The 16,436-nt window shown below is 46.9% G+C and overlaps 1 protein-coding gene across 4 annotated transcripts in view; it reads left to right on the forward strand.

Annotated features, from left to right (window-relative positions):
- NTM (neurotrimin) overlaps positions 1–16,436 on the forward strand; it is a 478,601-nt gene that overhangs the window by 446,805 nt on the left and 15,360 nt on the right. For all 4 annotated transcript variants that reach the window (XM_062198470.1, XM_062198471.1, XM_062198472.1 and 1 more), the window contains exons 4-5: positions 10,059–10,193; positions 12,759–12,879. In XM_062198470.1, the coding sequence (XP_062054454.1) occupies positions 10,059–10,193; positions 12,759–12,879 (256 nt within the window). The remainder of the gene's footprint in view (positions 1–10,058; positions 10,194–12,758; positions 12,880–16,436) is intronic.

Below are 16,436 nucleotides of genomic sequence, written 5' to 3' on the forward strand. Positions count from 1 at the left end.
AAATACAAACATTATTGTTAAAGCCAGCACTAGATGTAACACTGCTTTAGAAATTAAGCCACATGAGCAACAGGAGGTCCCTCACTCTTTGCGTTGGATTCAGCTAGTTCAATCAATTAAGCAATCAGAAGTTAACAAATATCAAAGGAGGTGAACTAATGTTCCTAGGTGTGGTGAGAGCCAGAGAGGCCCAACACCTGCTCTCTTGTTGAACAGCCTCAATCTCACCAGAAAACAAAGACCAGTGTGTGCAGCACAGAAGTATTAGGAGAGGCCACTGGGAGGTGCGGGGTGCTCTGTTGCTAACCAGGCATGTGGCCATGGGCTCCTCAAAAGCTACTCAGAAAATATGAGGGTTGAGCTAAATCACTAATACCCATACTGAGAATTTTCTGTTAAAAAAAAAAAAACTCTTAATTCTGAGAGATTTTAATTTAGGGAATGTGGATGGGATCCAATGGTCTCTCTCTCTTTTTTTTTTTTTTTTTTTTTTTTGGCAGGCAGAGTGGACAGTGAGAGAGAGCTTTTTGCCGTTGGTTCACCCTCCAATGGCCACCACAGCCGGCACACCATGCTGATCCAAAGGCAGGAGCCAGGTGCTTCTCCTGGTCTCCCATGGGGTGCAGGGCCCAAGCACTTGGGCCATCCTCCACTGTACTCCCTGGCCACAACAAAGAAGAGGGGCAACCGGGACAGAATCTGACGCCCCGACCTGGACTAGAACCTGGTGTGCCGGCGCCACAAGGTGGAGGATTAGCCTATTTAGCCGAGGCACCGGCCCAATGGTCTCTTTTAAACTACTCTTCTAGGGGCTTCTACTGTGGTCAGTTTGTGTCCTACCAGAGCAACTATGGAATTCTGCAACCATTAATGTCCTTTCTATCAGCTTAGTTTAATTCTTTTATTATTTTAAGAAGCAGGTGAGGGTTGAATATTTGAGCAGTTAAGACTCTGTGGGACTCTTACATCCTTACCAGGGTGCCTAGGTTCAGGCCCCAGCTGGGATCCAGATTTCACTTTCCTGATAATGCATATCCTTAGAGGCCACAGTCATAGTTCAAGTACTTCAGTTTCTGTCCCCAATGCAAGAGACTTGGACTGAGTTTTCAGCTCTGAGCCTTGACCTAGCCCAGTCTCCTCCCATTGCTATTTGCAGGGTGAACCAGTGCATGGGATGTCTCTCTCTCTCTCTCTCTTTCTCTCTTTCCTCAAATAAATAAATTCATAAACATTTAAACAATGCTAATACTAACTGAAAGAATCAAAAAGGGAGAGAACGATCCATCATGGGAAGCAGGATACACAGTAGACTCATAGAATGGCAGATGTCCTAAATAGCACTCTGGCCTCAGAATCAGCCCTTAAGGCATTCGCATCTGGCTCCAGAGCCTATGAGAGCATTTTAGGCATGGAAAGCCAAGACACTCTGGCAAAAAAAAAAAAAAAAAAAAAAACCCTAAATGAAAGATCTCTGCAAGTGAGATCCCAGTGGAAAGAACAGGCCATCAAAGAAGGAGGTACCTTTCTCTGAAGGGAGGAAAGAACTTCCATTTTGACTATGACCCTGTCAGAATAAGATCGAAGTCGGCGAACTCAAAAGGCTTCCATAGCCTTGGCAACTCATGACTAGAGCCTAGGGAGATTACTGATGCCATAAACAAGAATGTCAAATTGCTAAGTCAACAACAGGAGTCATTGTGTACTTACTTCTCATGTGGAATCTGTCCTTAATGTGTTGTCCAATGTGAAGTGATGCTATAACTAGTACTGAAACAGTATTTTACACTTTGTGTTTCTGTGTGGGTGCAAACTGATGAAATCTTTACTTAATATATACTAAATAGATCTTCTGTATATAAAGATAATTGAAAGTGAATCTTGATGTGAATGGAATGGGAGAGGGAGCAGGAGATGGCAGGGGTGCAAGTGGGAGGGAAATTATTGGGAGGGAAAGCCATAGTAATCCATAAACTGTACTTTGGAAATTTATATTTACTAAATAAAAAAAAGTTTAAACGTGGGTTTTTATTTTCATTTTAGTTGACAAAATAAAAACATATATATTAAAAAAAAAAACTCTAGACAAACTTGGCATGCAACAAGAGCATCAGAGTGGGAGACAAAAGGGAAAGTGTTCATGTACCAGGGTTACCACGGGGTACAAAAAACAAAAAAAAAAGAGTATCTCAAAACAATAAAACTACTCTCTTGTCTCACAGGCCAGCCAAGCAGAAGTCCAAAATCCTAGTATAGACAGAGGAGACCCCTCCCTCACCTCTACCCGCTCCTGGTGTCAGCAGGCAGTCTGCAGCATTCCTCGGTGGGTCGATGCCTGAGAGCCTTCTTCCCCCTGCGTATCTTCAGGCTGCCTGTCTTCTATGCTGAGGCTCTGTGGTCCCCTTTATGAGAACATCATGTTGCCAAACATGGCCACTTTCCGAGGTCCCCATCTGTGAAGAAGGAATCATCACGTGGCCAGGATGAAAAACAGCACGGTGTATGGTCAGAGTTGTGTAGCAATGGTGCGGGTGCTGGGGCCAGCACTCAGAGAGCTTCGCACCTGCTGCCTTCCCTGGGTTGTATCTCACAGCAGCACTTGGCTCATTAATTATTATTCTGCAATGGTGGAACCGTGCTGTTCAGTGGCTTACATGTCATGAATCCAGAAGTTGTAGAATTGGCTGTGTGATCCCAAACTTTTGCCTCTACCACAATGATCCACTGCCTTACTTGCAATACTGATGACCCATGAACTTGGACGAGCAGATGGAGGCCACTCTGTGGAGGGCCCTGAGAATGAGACAGCAGAGTTTGCGTTTGATGTTCCAGAAATTAAAGAGCTGTCTGGAGTGTCTGAAGAGCCGTGACGTGATGGAGCGGATATTTTAGGAAGACGAGTGTGTCTCTCCTGTCAAGGAAGTGTTTTCTTTAGAAAGAGCAAGAGCAGACTTATAAATGAGAAGCTATTGGCCCTTGAAGAATTTCTTTTCATTGGGTTTCCTCAAGTGGTTTGCTTCTTCCTCACTGACATCTCTTAACCAAGGCTCTTTCAACACGTGAAGAAGTACCCTCAATAGAGCTGTTTCCGTCTCCCCCTGCTCTTGCTAATATTCTTCTCAAGTTCGTCTTGCTAGGGACACAGCGCTGATCAGTTCGTGGTCAGAACACAAGCACTGTTAGAGGAAACCTTCCTTTGATCCTTTATCTCTAGAAATTCAGATTGCAGTTGTCTCTTTTGTTTGTTCTTACCCATGCCTGGGGAAGCCTCATTTCAGGTGATTCAAAGTTTAAGCTGAGCATCTTTCTCTCCGATTTTGCCCCATACAACTTTAATGTGAAAAACAGAATGTGTAAGAAGGAGGAAATATGACAAAGAAAACTAAAATTTATAAAGCATTTTACAACATACAAATTACTTTTAACGTGCCTTATCCAATTTATTCAGAAAGCATACAAATAATAACAGGTGAGTGATGAAGTCATTATAGTCTGGGGAACATGTGACAATAAAATTAAGCCTCATTGCTTTTTGCAGGATGACATGGCTGTAAGAGGGTATTTCAAAAGTTCATGGAAACAGAATTAAATGGTAAACCTGTTTTGGTACAAAATTCTTGAACTCCATGCATAGATTTTTCATCATAAGCATTTTCCACGAGCTTTTAGAAGGTTCCTTCACCTGCATGGGTTTCAAAAATTTTTGCACCAAACTAAGCTTGTCTTTTTAACTCCAGTTTCCACAGAGTTCTTAAGGCACTCCCAAAAGTCCCCTCCTCCTGCAGCCCATAGGCCTCTCCCCAGTCGTAAGCCAGCCAACTTCCTTCTGTACAGAAAATCACCTGGCATGGATAGAGGAAGTTATATGCATGTTCATATGCTTGTGTCCCAGCAGAAAACTTGATGGGGTCTTGATTTTGATCCCCTTTACATATGTTTGCATGCATTTCAGTCAGTGACTGTAATGCTCCCAACGTTCTTCTCCAATTAAATATCCATGGCGCGAGTTCACCAAGGTTAGTCCCTGTCCATCTCACGCAAGCGCACATTTGCATGCAAGAATTAAAACAGGTGTCTGGACTCCAATTGGAAAGGAGACCAAGAGAGCCAGAGAACCCTTTATCTTTCCATTTCCTCGCTTCGATGGGCTCATGTGCAGCCTCCAGGAAACCTGAGGTTCCACCAGTCGCTGCTGTGACCCCAGAGCTCAGTCCAGAAGCAGCTGTCCGGAGGTAATTTATTTCCTGATGCTGCGGCACTGTTAATTTATAAATTACACTGGTAATTCGAGCTATTATTAATTTCAGATGGTGTAGGGCAAGCCTAATTAAAATATGACACCAATTGCCACACATGTGTACCAAGGACTACCATTTAAAATTAATGGGGATATTAAGTCTGACACTGGTCTCGGAGATGCTTTGCACAGTAATTATAACATTCTAGCTGGGAGAGATCTGACAAATGCGGGCTTGTGGTCAGTAGCAAATAAACAACAACAATGGAAGGGGCATGACAAATTCTTCATTTTTTAAAGATTTATTTATTTATTTGAAAGTCAGAGTTACACACAGAGAGAAGGAGAGGCAGAGAGAGAGACAGGGAGGGAGAGAGAGAGATTCAGTCTTCCATCTGCTGGTTCACTCCCCAACTGGTGGCAACAGCCAGTGCTGCACCGATCTGAAGCCAGGAGCCAGGAGCTTCTTCCGGGTCTCCCACATGGGTGCAGGGGCCCAAGGACTTGAGCCGTCTTCTACTGCTTCCCAGGCCACAGCAGAGAGCTGGATCAGAAGTGGAGCAGCCGGGTCTCAAACCACTGCCCATATAGGATGTTGGCGCTTCAGGCCAGGGCATTAACCCACTGCACCACAGCACCAGCCCCAAATTCTTCATTTAAACCTCTTTCCTCCATTTCCTCCACTCTTCCTCTAAAAATATGGAGACAACAATAATAGCAGTCAAGGCTATTGAGACACTTCCAAGGTTCTTACAAGTTGTATCTCCGATTCTATTTGGGTTAATGCTTGTCTTTTCTGTGTCCTGAACATTTCAACCCGGTTATCTGCCTATCGACATGTAACTACCTCTTCTTGGGAATTTGGTGTCGCTTTCTTGCTTTTTATAATAGATACAGCCAGTTTCTTTCCTCTTCTGGTGGTTAATGGAGGGAAGAACGTATTTTTTTTTTATACATAGTGTAGGTTCCACGAGGCAGGAAGATGTAAGAGGAGATGCTCAGATGGGAAAGTTGATGCTGGCAAACACCTACTGTAGCCAAGGATGGCAACAGAAGGCTCCTGTGACTGTTACTCTCCTTGACATGACAGAAGCAGGCACCTCAACAGTACCATGGAGCAAATACAAGCAGAGGGCACTGCCGGGCCATATATGTCATTCTGCACATTATATTTCTTTCTTTTTTTAAAGATTAATTTATTTACTTGAAAGTCAGAGTTACACAGAGAGAGAAGGAGAGGCAGAGAAAGAGAGAGGCTCTTCTATCTGCGGGTTCACTCCCCAATCAGTGGCAACGGCCGGAGCTGCACCAATCCGAAGCCAGGAGCCAGGAGCTTCCTGCAGGTCTCCCATGTGGGTGCAGGGGCCCAAGTGCTTGGGCCATCTTCCACTGCTTTCCCAGGCCACAGCAGAGAGCTGGATTGGAAGTGGGGCACCCAGGTCTCGACCCGGCCCCCAGACGGGATACTGGCACTACAGGCAGCTTTATGCACTATACCACAACGCCGGCCCTATTTGTTTCTTACCACTACCACTTGGTTGCTCTGGGTTAGCAGACAGCATCCTGGAGGGATCTATGACCTGGGGGACAGTGTCCGTCTGTCCTGTTTGCGGGGCTGCTCATGCTCGTGTTGCTTCACTGGCCCTGAGTGTGCTTCCCCAGGCTATGGTACTGGCGATCAAGCCAGCAGGTGTGCAGCACATGAAATATTTCGAAGATATAAAAACACATATCCACTTGTTGTTCTGAATACCCCAGGGGGTATTAGGACTGTGCATCTATTATGCCTGCAGGAATGTTTCCCAGTTGCTAGAGATGATTTTAACTTACGTTGCCTGCGCAATGATAATTATGAATAGCAGCCTCTCTTCTTCTCTTACAACTGACCCAGAAAAAAAGAATGTTTGGAAACGAACATAACATTGTCCTGGTGGGGCCGACATTGCACTGGAGTGGGTTAAGCTGCTGCCCGCAACACTGGCATTCCATATGAGCAAGGATTTGAGATCCAGCTGCCCTTCTTCCAATCCAACTCCCTGTTAATGTGCCTGGGAAAGCAGTGGAAGATGGCCCAAATCCTTGGGTTCCTACCACCCACAGAGGAGATCCGGATGGAGCTCAAGTCTCCTGGCTTTGGCCTGGCCCAGCTCTGGCCTTTGTGGCCATTTGGGGAATCAACCAACAGATGGAAGATCTTTCCCCGCCCCCTATCTCTCCCTCTCTGTCTCGGTAACTGTGCCTTTCAAATAAATGAATATTTTTTTAAAGATTTTAATTATTTATTTGAGAGGTAGAGTTACAGACAGTGAGAGGGAGAGACAGAGAGAAAGGTCTTCAATCTGCTGGCTGCAATGACTGGGACTGCGCCGATTGAAACCAGGAGCTTCCTCTGGATCTCCTAAGTGCTTGTGCCATCTTCTACTGCCTTCCTGGGCCACAGCAGAGAGCTGGATCGGAAGAGGGGCAACCAGGACTAGAACCAGCATCCATATGAGATGCCGGCACCACAGGCGGAGGAATAACCTACTGTGCCATACACTGGCTCTAATAAATAATTAAAAAAAAAGAAGAAGAAATTGTCGTGGTTTAAGATATTGTTACCCTTAAATAACCTAGCTGTTAATAATCATAGTTATCCCCACTTACCAGATGAGAGGATAATCTCAGATGTAAACAGTTGTTTTTATTCTTCAATTTTATTTTTAAAAAGATTTATTTATTTATTTGAAAGTCAGAGTTATAGAGAGGGAGGGAGAGACAGAGATACCTTCCATCTGCTGGTTCACTCCCTAGAAAACTGCAGTGGCCGAGGCTGGGACAGACTGAAGCCAAGAGCCAGAAGCTTCTTCTAGGTCTCCCACATTTGTGCAGGGGTCCAAGCACTTGGGCCACCTTTCGCTGCTTTCCCAGGCCCACTAGCGGTGAGCTGGATCGAAAGTACAGCAGCCAGCCAGGACTCATACCAGTGCCTACATGGGATGCTGACATGGTAGACGGCAACTTTTTACCTGCTACACAACAACGCCGACCATCTTCTTTGTCTTTTTTTTTTTTTTTTTTTTTGACAAGCAGAGTGGATAGTGAGAGAGAGAAAGGTCTTCCTTTGCCATTGGTTCACCCTCCAATGGCCGCCACGGCCAGCGCGCTGCAGCCGGCACACCGCGCTGATCCGATGGCGGGCGCCAGGTGCTTCTCCTGGTCTCCCATGGGGTGCAGGGCCTGGAAGAGGGGCAACCGGGACAGAATCCGGTGCCCTGTCTGGTACTAGAACCCTGTGTGCCGGCAAAGCAAGGCGGAGGATTAGCCTGTTGAGCCATGGCGCCGGCCCATCTTTTTTATCTTTTAACTTTGAACTCTTTTGTCTAGTCTATAGTGTCTAACTGAACACCAGTGGCCAGACATTAGGTAGGGTGTCTGATAGGCAGAGGATAGCTCATATTTTCCTAGTTTTTTACTATTGAAACTGAGCCTAATCCTCTGGTCTGCTTTAACAAAAACCAGGAGGAAAAGAAAGCTAGGCATCAGAAGCAATGGGTGGCAGGCCTATTAATGGCTGATCTGTACACTGATCTGCCCTCAAGGAGACCCAACAGGCCAGTCCACTGCAGTGGCTTTCAATGTGGTAAGCCTGGGCTTCAGCAGAAGTCAGCTTGTGAAGAGCCCTGGCAGCTCTGCCAAGAGTTGGATCACTGGAAATGGACCTGCCCTGGAGTCGAAGGACGCCCAGGTCAGAGCCACAGATCTTATTGGCTCTAAGCTGAAAAGCCCTTCACTCAGCCCAACTTCCAAAGTGACCACTGCAGCTGAGAGGACGGCCAAGTAGGGTCAGCAACATTGCAGGCAGAACTGTAAATTTCTTGTTAGAGATGCCACCTGCCTTTACCTGGCCAGCTCTCCTCCCAGGCCAGCCAAGTAATGAAAGTCAACAGAGTGCCTGCCCCCAGGAGGTTCACACCTCTCTTAGGATGTACCCCATGTGAAGAGATAGATAGGTCTGGGCCTCTTAACTTACAAGGTCTAAAGCCCAACAGATTATTATCAAGCCCCTTCTGTCAGGTTCTATTTGCCTCCCAATCAGAAAACTTAATTCTAGCTTAGGCAGCACCTTTCTTAGCTCCTCTAATAATGACTCTGTCCTTTGTTCTAGGCCCTGTCTAGCGCACTTGGGCCTCATTCCTTTGTAATCATAACCTCTACTCTACCACCAATGGCTCTACTCCCAACCTGTGTGTACTGATGGTCCCCTTCCCCACTTAATGCTGTATAATTGTTCAAACCTGGTAAATGCCACTCTTAGGATTATTGGTTACTATCCTCACCCTGTCTTTTATGACCTTGTCTAAATATGATCAGAGTCGGCAAACTTGGAAGGCTTCCATAGCCTTGGCAACTCATGATGACAGCCTAGGGTGGTTACTGGCGCCATAAACTAGACTGTCAATTCGTGGGGTCAACTACAGGAGTCACTGTGCACTTGCTGCTCATGTGGGATCTCTGTCCTTAATGTGCTGTACATTTTGATTTAATGCTATAACTAGTACTCTAACAGTATGTTTCACTTTGTGTTTCTATGTGGGTGCAAACTATTGAAATCTTTACTTAATGTATACTTAATTGATCTTCTGTATATAAAGAGAATTGAAAATGAATCTTGATGTGAATGGAAGGGGAGAGGGAGCGGGAGAGGGGAGGGTTGCGGGTGGGAGGGAAGTTATGGGAAGGGGAAGCCATTGTAATTCATAAGCTATACATTGGAAATTTATATTCATTAAATAAAAGTTTTTTTAAAAAAAGGAAAAAAAAAAGAAACTGAGCCTAAGGGTAGTTGGATCACAGAGATTTGCAGCCCTGTCTTCTTTATTTTCTGGCATGCATCTGTTATGGATTCAAGTTCAGGGTCCCAACACTGGTTTTTCTTTAGGATCTTGTCACTAAGACCTTAGTGACATAGTTTAAAAAAATTGATTTCTGGGGGCCGGCGTTGTAGTGCAATGGGTTAAGAATGTCCTGTAGCACCAGTATCACAAAAGGGCACCAGTTCAAGTCCCAGCTGCTCCACTTCCAATCCAGCTCCCTACTAATATACCTGGGAAAGCAGCAGAAGATGGTTCAAGTCCTTGGGCACCTGCACCCACATGGGAAATCTAAGGAAGCTCCTGGCTCCTGGCTTTGACCTGGAGCCTGAGTCGTTTTGGCCATTTGGAGAGTGAACCAGTGGATGGAAGATCGATCTCTCTCTCTCTCTCTGACTTTGTCTTTCAAATAAGTAAATATTTAAAAAAAAAGAAAATTGATTTCTGCCTATCCAACTGATAGTCTTATGTTTGGAAATCTAAAGTTAATTTTTTTGTCCAAGTATTTGCATTGCCTCTGTGGCCTGTCTCGTGTGTGTGTGTGTGTGTGTGTGATGTTTTTAGCTGATTCCTGTCCAGGGCCAAAGTCAGCTGCTCTGCATTGAGATACCCTCAAATGATACCTACAGATCAGAAAGAGTTAAGCGGGCACCGAGATCCCAGCGCCGTACCATTTTGTAAGTTCAGGCAGTGTAACTGTCAGAAGTACTGATCACTTAGAGAGGGCCAGTGTTCTCTAGGCCCTGTGCTCCGTTCAGTTAGAAGTACAAACATTTCAGCTGTCCACTGGGGAGCTGGTTGTAGAAGGGATGGAAGTGATGGGGAGGGAGACTCGAGGCAGCCCCTGAGGACCTGAACTCACTGGTGCCAAAGTTCTCTGCAGATGTAGCCATGCCACAAGTTGTCTTCCAGGTTTGTACTTGCAGTAATTTTTTTTATTTCTCTTTCACTCTCCCTGCCTTCTCTTGCAGCTGTTGGCTTTGTGAGTGAAGACGAATACTTGGAAATTCAGGGCATTACTCGAGAGCAGTCAGGGGACTACGAGTGCAGTGCCTCCAACGATGTGGCTGCGCCAGTGGTGCGGAGAGTAAAGGTTACCGTGAACTGTAAGTGCTCTCACCGCCCCTGCCCCCCGACACCCCGCACACCCCATCATGGCCACAGCTGTGAGCGGTCGGCAGGCCCATGGCAGGGCCAGCTACTGACTCAGGGTGGGACATAGTGCAGCATCATTGTCCACACTCTTCAGAGGCAACGAGGTTTGCACACCTCTAGGTAACAGGGTCAGCATTGTGATGCCGGCACCCATGTTGGAGCACCAGGCAGAGTCCCATTGACTCAATTTCTGATCCAGCTCCCTTGTGCACCTGGGAGGCAGCAGACGATGGCCCAAGTAGTCGGGTCTCTGCCACCCATGTAGAAGACCCATATGAAGTTCCTGGCTCCTGTCGTAGACCTGGCCCAACCTTGGCTCTTGTGGCCATTTGGAGAGTGAACCAGCAGTTAGAATCAATCTCTCTCTCTCTCTCTCTCTCTCTCTCTCGCGCGCGCGCACACACTCTCTATCTGTCTCTCTGTCTCTCCGCCTTTCAAATAAAAAATAAATAAATGAAGTGTCTGAAAGTAATTTAATATAATAGCGAACTTCACTTCCATGGCTTAGGGGGCATTAAACAGCCCTCAGTGGATAATTCACCTTCAAACCTTCAAGCCTAGATTTTCCCTTTGCGTGCTCATACAACGCAGCTGTCCTGGAACCTCTCCCCTTCTACATAATGGAGCAAAATTCACGTGCTACCATGTATGGAAGAACTATGAGAACTTAGATGTGTGGTGTGTTTGTTGCATATCATCCTCGTACGACCACAGATGTTGGTGTCTGTGGTATATACCAATAGACACAGGTGCAGGCCATCAAGAGTATGTCTCTGAAGTGGCTTTTCCTGGTAGAGAAGGAGAACCCAGAGTGTTTGGAGACCACTGCCTTATCAGCCATGCACGTCCACACCAATCTTGATCCTACACAAGTTTCTGCCCTCTCGTTCACCTCTTCTCCCTCTGTTCTGCATTGTGTGTGCTGATTCAGTTCTCTGTGACATTCTGAAGGTTGTCTTTGTTGTGTGCACTCTGGGGAGTCCCAGGATAGAACAGAACCCGAGCTCTAATGCAGCAGCCACGAAGCCTTCCTGCTTCGGTCCGTGGGGAGGGTGGAGATAGGGGAGGAATGTTGTGCCTAGGTGAGTACACATTCTTTTTTTATAAAAAAAAGAGATCTATTTATTTATTATTTGATGGGGTTGCAGAAGGGGTAGAAGATAGAGAGAAAGAGACACTCAGAGAGAGAGAGAGAGAGAGAGAATGTTTCATCTGATGGCCTACTCCCCAAATGCCTGCAATGGCTATGGTTGGGCTCAGCCAAAGTCAGGAGCCAGTTCACCTGGGCCTCCCACCTAAAGGCAGGGGACCAAGCACTTGGACCATCTTCTGTTACCTTCCCAGGTGCAATAGCAGGGAGCTGGATCAGAAGTGTAGAAGCTGCAATGCAAACTGGTGCCCATATGGGATGCCGGCATTGTGGGTGATAGCTTAACTCACTATGCCGCAATGTCAGCCACAAATACATATTCTTTAAGATTTTGCTTCCTGTTAGAGCGTGAACCTATTAAATATGAAACACTTTAAAAAGCAAGGAAATAGATATAGCAAGCCTATCACTTTTTTTTTTGCCTATCTCAGTTTTTCTAAAGGGATTTACAAAGTTATACAATTTATAATTATAAAACGCAAAGAACTGGAAGCAAAGGAAAATGCATGAAAGCTAAGGAAAAATCAGCATTTGAAATGCATACCACAAAGTTTCCATTGCTAAAGTAAAGAGAGCACATATCACCTTCCTTACGATTTACGTTGTCCTTAAGATTAAAGCAAGTTATCTCTGTGGGTGAAACACTGCTTTTCCTGGTCCTGAAATCCTACTGAATATTCTCTTCAGGATCTCTACAAATAGAGCCCTTTGAGACTAATGTCAATAACTGCACATACAGTATTTCTTCAGTAGCAGAAGAGTAAGTTTGTTGCGACTGTTTTCAATACTGTCCTTCGGTGCCAACTGCTGGGGAATCAGGGCTGGTTCGGTAAAGACTTCAGATGAAAGCAGACCAGGTCTGCCAGCCTGGATGGGTCTGGGCCGACGCTGGATTCGTTTGAGAGAAGGCAGTAAAGAAAAACTGATCTATATTTCCTCCAGGCAGAGCTCCATGACTATTGCTTCTTGCAACTGAGCTTTTGATGGGAACTGCATAGGCTGAGGTTGTATGTTTAGGCAAGGAAGACATTCTATAAAGCTGATTAAAGGTCAATGTGCAGGGTGTAGGGCTGCTGGATTGGCATTACCCTATGGAAGCTAAGAAATCTAAACAGGAAGTAGACCTGAATACCTGGTCATTCTGTCTTGGTATAGTGGAGAAGAGAAGCGATGTATGCTCTGAAGATCGAGCCTTTTCTTAGATCAGCGTTAGAAGTGCTTTCATTCCCTGGCACGATTTGGATAGCAGTTTGACAGTGCAAGGAAGCCAAGGTAGAACAGGGTGTGAAAAAAAAATCCATGAATGAACCAGCCTTCCTCGCTTTCAAAGGCATGGTAAATGCTGTAGGACTTCTTCTCTCTGCAGACCCACCATACATATCAGAAGCTAAGGGGACAGGCGTCCCCGTGGGACAGAAGGGGACACTGCAGTGTGAAGCCTCAGCAGTTCCCTCTGCCGAGTTCCAGTGGTACAAGGACGACAAAAGGTAACGCCCCCCTCCCCTCTACCCCCTGCCCTCACCCTCCCAGAAGAAGAGTGCTTTACCATTAGTTCCTGGTTCCTGACGGTCTCCAATGAACCCTGCAAAATCTTTTTGTGAATTTGTCCTCCATCTTGGAGTGAAACAGTATGCAAACACTTTTTTTCTTGACAGCAATGGATTTCAGCAGGGATTTTAATGTTCTTGTGCAGAGTTAATGCTCAGACATCCCCCAAGGAGACCTGTAAGGTAACACTTAGGGTTTGGGGGAGGGGGTTGTTTTTCGTTCTGTTCTTTTTGGTTTTTTTAATCAGGTCAGCAAAGTCACAAAAGATTGCAGGGCCCACAAATTTTTAGAACAAGAGCAAATGATGGGGTCTGCCTGGAGCGATGTTAAACACATTCTCAGGCTGGGATTACGGTGTTCGGGGGTTGTACGGGGAGGGTCACTAGTCGTGTGGCCGGCAGGTCTCCACTTTGGTTGCAGGTGCATTGCATGGTGGGGCCTTGTCAGAGTCCATGACCTGACTTAGTCCTTCCTTTGTGGCCAAGTTCTCCCTCCCCAGCAGGAGGAGAGAGAGAGGACTCTCCCCTTCCTTCCCGTTGTTGGGGCCTCCATCAGGGTGCTTGCTTGAGTCACTGCCTTTCGAAGAGTTCTCACATGTCATGTCACCGCAGGGGTCAGCAGCATGGCTCAGCCAGCAACATGGCAATTATCACGATCAAAGAGCTATTTTAAGGTGGATGAGCACCAAAGCAGTGCGGGGGGAGCTGTCTGTGTTCGGAACATTCTCAGGAAAAGGGTGGTGTGGTGCAGGCCATGCAAAAACAATTCTGGGAGGAGGAAGCAGGGAGGAAGGTGGAGACGCAGGGAACGGAAACCAGCCCAGGGGCTGCTTCTGAGAAGGAGCCCAGAGCGGGCAGTGCCAGGCCGGAGGGAGCCAAGTGTAGCCCACCCTGCGCAGAACATCTCCGGAGCTCGGTTTCCTTTCCTGCTGTAGTCACCAGAGCTCTTTCAGCCTCTGAATCCACAGGCGAACCAAGTCGCCGATTCACGGATCACTGTGCCTCATCACAACCCTTCCACAAGGAAGAGCAGCGTATTGGGCTTTTTCAGTTTTAAAGGACATATTCTCGTAGCTTCTAGCGAGGTGTGTTGCATGCATCTAGCCCATTTTATAGAAGGAATTAACAAAAGGGGAGAAAGGAGAAACAAACTCACAGAGAAATGAGAAACGGGGCCTGCGTTGGACTCAGCGGGCTAGGCCCCAGCTTGCAGTGCTGTGTCCTAGATCAGAGCGCCGGTTTGATTCCCAGCTGCTCTGCTTCTGATCCAGCTCCCTGCTAATGCAGCTGGGAAAGCAGTAGGCAATGTCCCAAGTCCTCGGGCCCCTGCCACCCACATAGGAGACCCAGATGGAGTTCCTGGCTCCTGACTTCCGCCTGGCCCAGCCCCAGCCATTGCTGCCATTTGGGAAGTGAACCCTTGGATGGAAGATCTCTAGGTCTCTCACTCTCTGGGTGTCACTCTGCCTTCCAAATAAATAAATCTTTAAAGAGAAATAAGGAAGGAGAAGTCCTCAGAAAGTTGACTTTCCTTCTTCCTGCCAAGAATTCTGAATCAAGCAGATAGTTTTTTTCCAATAAGCAAACGTGATTACCTGCCTTAAAAACCCTGAAGCACTCCCCACAACCATCCCTTCTTTTTGTGCTAAGAGGGGAACTGAGGCATTAATGTCCAGAATTACACAACAGAAAGCAAAACAGAAAAACAATTGAGCTGCAGGGCCAGTTCCAGAACCTTCCGTTGTCTGAGTCCCAGTGAAAACTCTCCAGCTGCCTCCTGCTGTTCTAGTTCTGTGCAGGAGAAAAGCAGAAACAGAAGTCAAGGGTGCTTCAGAAAGTTCGTGGAAGGGGAATTAAAAGATAAATCGTATTTGGATGCCAAATTTTTTTTTAATCTACGTATAAGAAGGGTCTTCAGAAATTTCAGGGAAAATGTATGTTATGGAAAACTGTGTCTGAATAGAAGAAAATAAGACCTCAGCACACATGGGGGAAATAGAGCAAATGTGCACAATGGAGAGGAGAAGGAAGAGCCCGCCCCTTCCCACGGCAGGTGTGGTGCTCGGAGGAGCAGCCTCCTACTCTGTCACCCAGGAGCAGCCTCTGGGAGAAGCAGAAAGCCTGCCTGTGACTGTCCTCAGAGGCCCGGGCACAGGCAGCTTCGCCCCTTCATGGTCTGAACTCTCCTGGTAGCCTCTCCTTCTCTTTCCTTCCCACTGAATTGAGTTGGTCAAGCAGGTGGTCAGTGGGCATATCCCGGCTGCCCGGGAAAGGCTGGCCCTGCCCTATCTCCTGTTCTCCAGTGAGATGAGTCTGTGTCATGGGGTGGGCAGCTTTCTCAAAATTTAGGATAGAGGCTGTTTGGCCACGTAGCAGTACCTCTCACTGTGTGAGTTATCCATCAAAACACGAGCGAATGGAACACTGTGCTTAATAAGGGCAGCCAACAGGAACATGAGCCACAGAAACCCTACAGCTCCATGGAGAGCTAAAGCCCATGCGTGGGCAGCAGGTGTCTGCCCCGGGAAAGGGGAAATGTGTCAGCCCTGGGGCTGGGGGTGCAGGTGGCCAGCCCACAGTGTCTTTAGCAGAAGGCATTTCAGAGCTTTCAAGTAGAGAGCATGCTTTGGGTAAGTCCCCAGTGCAGAGCTGAAATCTCCTCCACAGCCTGGTTCAGGTGTGAAGGCCTCCTCCCTCACTCCTTGTCCCAGGAGTGGTGTCAAAATGACAAAACGGATCGATCGTGGAGGCTCTGGGCTCACTGCAGAAGCTCCCCGCCCCAATGGGTGGCGTACAGAGCTTTCTTTGGACAGCGCCCCCTGGAGGATCAGTGTCTACATAACAGGCCAGACATATAAAAATGGCCTCTGGTCACACAGCCAGACGCTTCATGCAGTGCTGGCCTTCTAATGAAGCCCCTGGACCCAGTTCACGATCCCCCACTTTTGAAAGACAACGATAACCAGAGAAGCAAGGCAAGTCCCTCCAACAACATCTACTGAGTGAGAACAGTGTCTTCTGGTCAAGGTTATACCATAAACTTGGAGAGGGGGAGTGGAGAGAATCTTCTGTAATATCCATAAGTGACACCTTCAGGCAATGACACAGCAGCTGCCCCCTATGCCAGCCTTGAGCGCTGCCTGTCTTGGTTTGATGCCTGCTCTGGTCTATATCCACCTGACATTGGTACTTGTTGCAAGTCCTACTCCAACCAGGCCCTAAACAGCCAACTTAGTTTTGTGTCCCTGTTCCCCAACACTCTTCATTCAGAAGGGTTTCTTGTCCCTTCAGTGTTTCTCTGTCCTGAACCACACAACAAGCTACTAAGCAAGGAATACAAAGGTTGCTTGTAACCCATGAGCTTAAAGAAGACATCTCAGCGTTTGCAAAAGGAGTAAAGCTGGTCCTGAATTTCTGTACAGACTCACGACTGTATTGGGAATGCCTGCTGAGGGCCTCCTAAGCTAGAGGAAACGCTCATGCTGACTCCTAAGCCT

This window comes from Lepus europaeus, chromosome 7, assembly GCF_033115175.1.
Source record: "Lepus europaeus isolate LE1 chromosome 7, mLepTim1.pri, whole genome shotgun sequence".
NCBI classification, from domain to species: Eukaryota; Metazoa; Chordata; class Mammalia; order Lagomorpha; family Leporidae; genus Lepus; species Lepus europaeus.